Source organism: Coenobita brevimanus, chromosome 78, assembly GCF_032717465.1.
Source record: "Coenobita brevimanus isolate Jiangsu-jjx chromosome 78, ASM3271746v2, whole genome shotgun sequence".
In the NCBI taxonomy this organism is placed as follows: Eukaryota; Metazoa; Arthropoda; class Malacostraca; order Decapoda; family Coenobitidae; genus Coenobita; species Coenobita brevimanus.
This window is the reverse complement of record NC_137031.1, coordinates 27,486,960-27,491,959: the sequence shown is the minus strand read 5'-3', so window position 1 is coordinate 27,491,959 and position 5,000 is coordinate 27,486,960. Positions and strand designations below refer to the sequence as shown.

At 45.7% G+C, this 5,000-nt stretch overlaps 1 protein-coding gene across 1 annotated transcript in view; it reads left to right on the top strand.

Moving 5' to 3' along the window:
- Positions 1-44: 44 nt before the first annotated feature.
- Positions 45-5,000, top strand: part of LOC145408774 (uncharacterized) — a gene marked incomplete at its 5' end in the record, with an annotated part of 43,431 nt that continues 38,475 nt past the window's right edge. Inside the window, 3 exon segments of the mRNA XM_080279425.1 lie at positions 45-828; positions 867-1,410; positions 1,498-1,654. Coding sequence (XP_080135551.1) covers positions 45-828; positions 867-1,410; positions 1,498-1,654 — 1,485 coding nt within the window.

Sequence of the window (5,000 nt, the reverse complement as noted above, 5' to 3'; positions counted from 1 at the left end):
CGTATATTTAGCACTGTTATTTACATTTTTAACTCTCTCTCTCTCTCTCTCTCTCTCTCTCTCTCTCTCTCTCAGCCCTGTTGGGAGCGTGTCTGGCTCAGAATACCTACCTACTGCCAAGCAACGGTAACGGAATCAACGGGATCAACGGAAATGGCAACGGTGCTGTTAATGGTTATGGCGCAAACGGCAGTGGCCTTAACGGTAATGGAGCAACCATTGGTAACGGAGCAATCAACGGTAATGGTAACGGAGTAATCAACGGTAACGGAGCAATCAACGGTAACGGGTATACCAACGGCAACGGTAACGGTGTAATCAACGGTAACGGCTATACTAACGGCAACGGTAACAGTGTAATCAACGGTAACGGCTATACTAACGGCAACGGTAACGGTGTAATCAACGGTAACGGAGTAATCAACGGTAACGGAGCAATCAGCGGTAACGGTAATGGAGTAATTAACAGTAACGGCTATTCATACGGCATTGGTAACGGAAAAGGAGCAGTCAACGGTAATGGAGCAATCAACGGTAACTGAGAAATCAACGGTAATGGTAACGCAGTAATCAACGGTAACGGAGCAGTCAACGGTAACGGCTATACTAACGGCAACGGAAAAGGAGTAATCAATGGTAACGGCTATACTAACAGCAACGGTAATAGTGTAATCAACGGTAATGGAGGAATCAACGGTAATGGAGCAATCAACGGTAACGGTAATGGAGTAATTAACAGTAACGACTATTCATACGGCATTGGTAACGGAAAAGGAGCAATCAACGGTAATGGAGCAATCAACGGTAACGGAACAATCAATGGCAACAGTAACGGTTATTTTTACGTATTGGTAACGGAAACTGAGTAATCAACGGTAATGGTGCAGTCAACAGTAACGGAGCAGTCAACGGTAATGGAGCAATCAACGGTAAAGGACTCATCAACGGTAACGGTAATGGTTACACCAACGGTAACGGGGTTATCAACGGTAATGGCAATGGAGCAATCAATGGTAACGGTGCAATCAACGGTAATGGAGCTGTGTATGGTAATGGTTACTCTTACGGCAACGGAGCTGTCAACGGTAATGGCAACGGTGTCATCAATGGCAATGGAGCAATCAACGGTAACGGTGCCATCAACGGTAACAGTGCCATCAACGGCAATGGGTACACTAACGGAAACGGTGCCATCAACGGTAACGGTCCAATCAACGGCAATGGGTACAGTAACGGAAACAATGCCATCAACGGCAACGGTCCAATCAACGGTAATGGGTACACTAACGGAAACGGTGCCATCAACGGTAACGGCCCAATCAACGGTAATGGGTACACTAACGGAAACGGTGCCATCAACGGAAACGGTAGAACACGCATCGGTAATGGCTTCACAAACGGTCTCAACGGTAACAGCATCAACAGGATCAATGGTATCAATGGTAACGGTATCAACGGAATCAACGGCATCAACGGTAATGGGATCAACGGCTTCGTGGACCCCATCACCGCGTTGAGTTCTGCCATCGGGGGGGGCGGCGTTGCAGGCGTGCACTATCCCATCCTCGCCTCCGTCCCGCTGACCGGCTTCACCTGCGCTAACACACAGGTGCCCGGATATTATGCCGACGCCACCCCGGAAGCTGGATGTCAGGTGAGAAGTTACGGTGATTTACTGTTTTGTGGCACCGTATATACTGTGTAAGTCCTCAGGTATCATAAGTACAGTCCTGCAGTCTACCGGGTTTAAATGCTCCAATACACAGGTACCCGGGAGTTATGTTGACGCTGCCCTGGAAACTGGATGTTAGATGAGAATACTGTGAGATACTGTTCTGTGGCACCGTATCTACTGTGTAAGTCCTCGCACTGTATCAACACTCTTATGTCTTCATGACAGTTAAGTCTTTTCACTGCAGCACGCCGGTATCAGTAAGTATACCATACGAGGCCGGATGTCAGGTGATAATACTGTGAGATATTGGGTCCTGGCACTGTATCTACTGTGTAAGTCTTCATGTATGATAGTACAGTCCTGCAGTCCACCGGGATCACCCGCTCCAACACACAGTACTCTACTCCCCTACCTAAGGCTTGATGTCAAGCTTCATTAAGACTTCTTTTTGAGCAATTTATTTAACCTATTGCATCATAATATTCCTTCATACATTACTAATAAGGTTTTCTATCTATCTATCTATCTATTGCCAGACGCCTCAATCCCGTTTGGGGTGGCCACAAACAAATCGCCTCCAAGTCGCCCTGTCCCCTGCCATTTCACTGCCCTGCTCCCAACTCACACCCCCCTCTCTCATATACCTCTCCACCCCATCCCTCCATCTCATCCTCGGCCTCCCCCTCCCTCTTCCCCCCTCCACCTCACTCACATACACTCTCTTCGTCAGTCTTTCACCCTCCATCCTCTCCACATGGCCAAACAACCTCAGTGTGTTCCTCATAACGCTTCCTATCACATCCACATCAACACCACAACGCTTCTTTATATCCTCATTCGTCAGTCTGTCTCTCCATGTGACTCCACAGGCTCCTCTTAAATAACTCATTTCCACTGCTCTCACTCTTGACTTGTGTCCTTCCAACAACGTCCAAGCTTCACTTCCGTACGTTAGAGTTGGTATCACAATACTGTCATGTAGTAACTTTTTCACCTCCATGCTCACTTCCCTGTTTCTTATCACTGCTTTCAAAGAACCAGCAACCTTTCTTTCCTGCTGTACCCTTTCAAGCACTTCACCCTCCAAACCTCCATCCTTACTCATCACACTACCCAAGTACTTAAACGTACTCACATTTTCCAATTCCTCACCATCCAACCTCGCTGTACATTCACTGACTTCACCTCTCTCAAAAACCATCACTTTACTCTTCCCTACATTCACATTTAGATTCCGTTTCTTACACACTCTCTCAAACTCATCCACCAAGCTTTGCAGCTCCCCTTCGTCTTCACCCAACAACACAGTATCATCTGCAAACAACAGTACAGGGAGTTTCCAAACACTATCCTCTCTCACCAGGGCCACTCCAACATCCACTACCCTACCTTGTACCTCTTTTATTACCCCATCCATGTACAGATTGAACAACCATGGAGACATGACACTTCCCTGTTTCAAACCAACTTTCAAAGAGAAAAATTCACTTAGTTCACCATCCACACGCACTGCAGCCTTTGCACCATCGTACATACTCTTCACAGCATTCAACAACTTCCCATCTACTCCATATATTCTTAACACTTTCCACAATCCTTGTCTATCCACCCTGTCATATGCCTTCTCCAAATCCATGAAAGCCTTATACAACTTCTTTCCCTTCTCTAGAAACTTTTCCACTAAAGATCTAAGAATGAATATCTGATCTACACAACCTCTTCCTTTCCTAAAGCCTCCCTGTTCTTCTCCAACTAATTTCTCTGTTCTTTCTCTAACTCTGTCAATAAGTATCCTACCATACACTTTTCGTATTATACTAAGAAGAGAAATGCCCCTATGATTACCAGACACTTCTTTTCCCCTTTTCCTTCTTACAAGGGAATAATTATACCCGACTTCCAATCCTCCGGGACTCTACCTTCCTCCCAGGCCAATCTGCACATCTTCCACATCCATTCTACTACTATCTCTCCCCCATGCTTCAGCATTTCACCACACACTCCATCAATTCCTGGGGCTTTCCCCGATTTAACTTTCTTCATTGCTTCCACAACTTCTATCCTACTGATTTCTTCCTGTCTTCTCACCTCCCTCCTTCTCCCAGCCATTCCCCAGCCACTTATACTCGCATTACTTCCATCCTCTACGCTCAACAATTCCTTAAAGTGTTCTCTCCATCTACTCACTTTTTCTCCCTTCTCCACTAGTAATCTACCATTTTTATCTTTCACTCCCCTGCTAACTTCACTTCCACCCTGTCTTACTCTTTTCACCTCTTTCCAGAACATTTTCTTAGAGTCCCTCCACTTTACACTCAAATTCCTTCCAAATTCCTCATCCACACTCTGCTTACTCTCTCTTACTAATCTTTTCACCTCTCTCTTTCTTTCTACATATAACTTTCTCTTCCGCCTCTCAACTTCTTCCACGCCCCTATTTCTCATCCATTCATTGTATGCTTTCTTCTTTTGTGCCACAGCCTGTTTCACCTCTTCAGTCCACCACGCTGTTCCTTGCACCCCTCTCCGTCTTCTCTTCCTTCCACACACCACATCACATGCTGCACCTACTTCTTCTGTAAATATGCTACGCACACCTTCCATGTCTCCCATCTGCTCCAATTCATATTTGCCCAATCGTTCCTCCACTTCTCTCTTATACTCTGCCTTTTTCTCATCCTCTTGTAACCTTTCCATTCTCCTTGCAACTACTCATTTCCTCTCGTCTTTCCCTTCTTCTATTCCTCCATCTCACTTGAACTCTAATTCTGGCCACCACCAAGTAGTGGTCAGAAAGTACACTCCCCCAACCTCTATACACTCTTGCATCCATTACACAGCTTCGCATCCTTTCATCCACACACACATAATCAATCATTGCCTTCCTTTCATTCAGTTCACCACCCACCCTTCTCATCACTCGCCATGTATACCTGTGGATCATTTTATGCCTGAAGAGGGTATTGGCTACCACCAACCCCCTCCCAGCACAAATGTCCACTAACGCACTGCCATTCTCATCTATCTCAGCAGGCACACCCCACTCACCAACTATTCCATCCACCTTCACATTCCCAATTTTACCATTCATATCACCAATCAAAAAAAATTCTCTCATTCCTTCCAAACTTTTCCATGCACACTTCTACATTTGTCCAGAACTCTTCTCTCACTCTTCTAGCACGATCTTGCGTTGGCGCATACACACACACAATCGCCCACATTTGTATTCCAACTTTCAACTTTACCCACACAATCCTTGACCCAACTGATCCATACTGTCTTATGCTCCTCTTCCATCTTTTACTCACAACTATACATACTC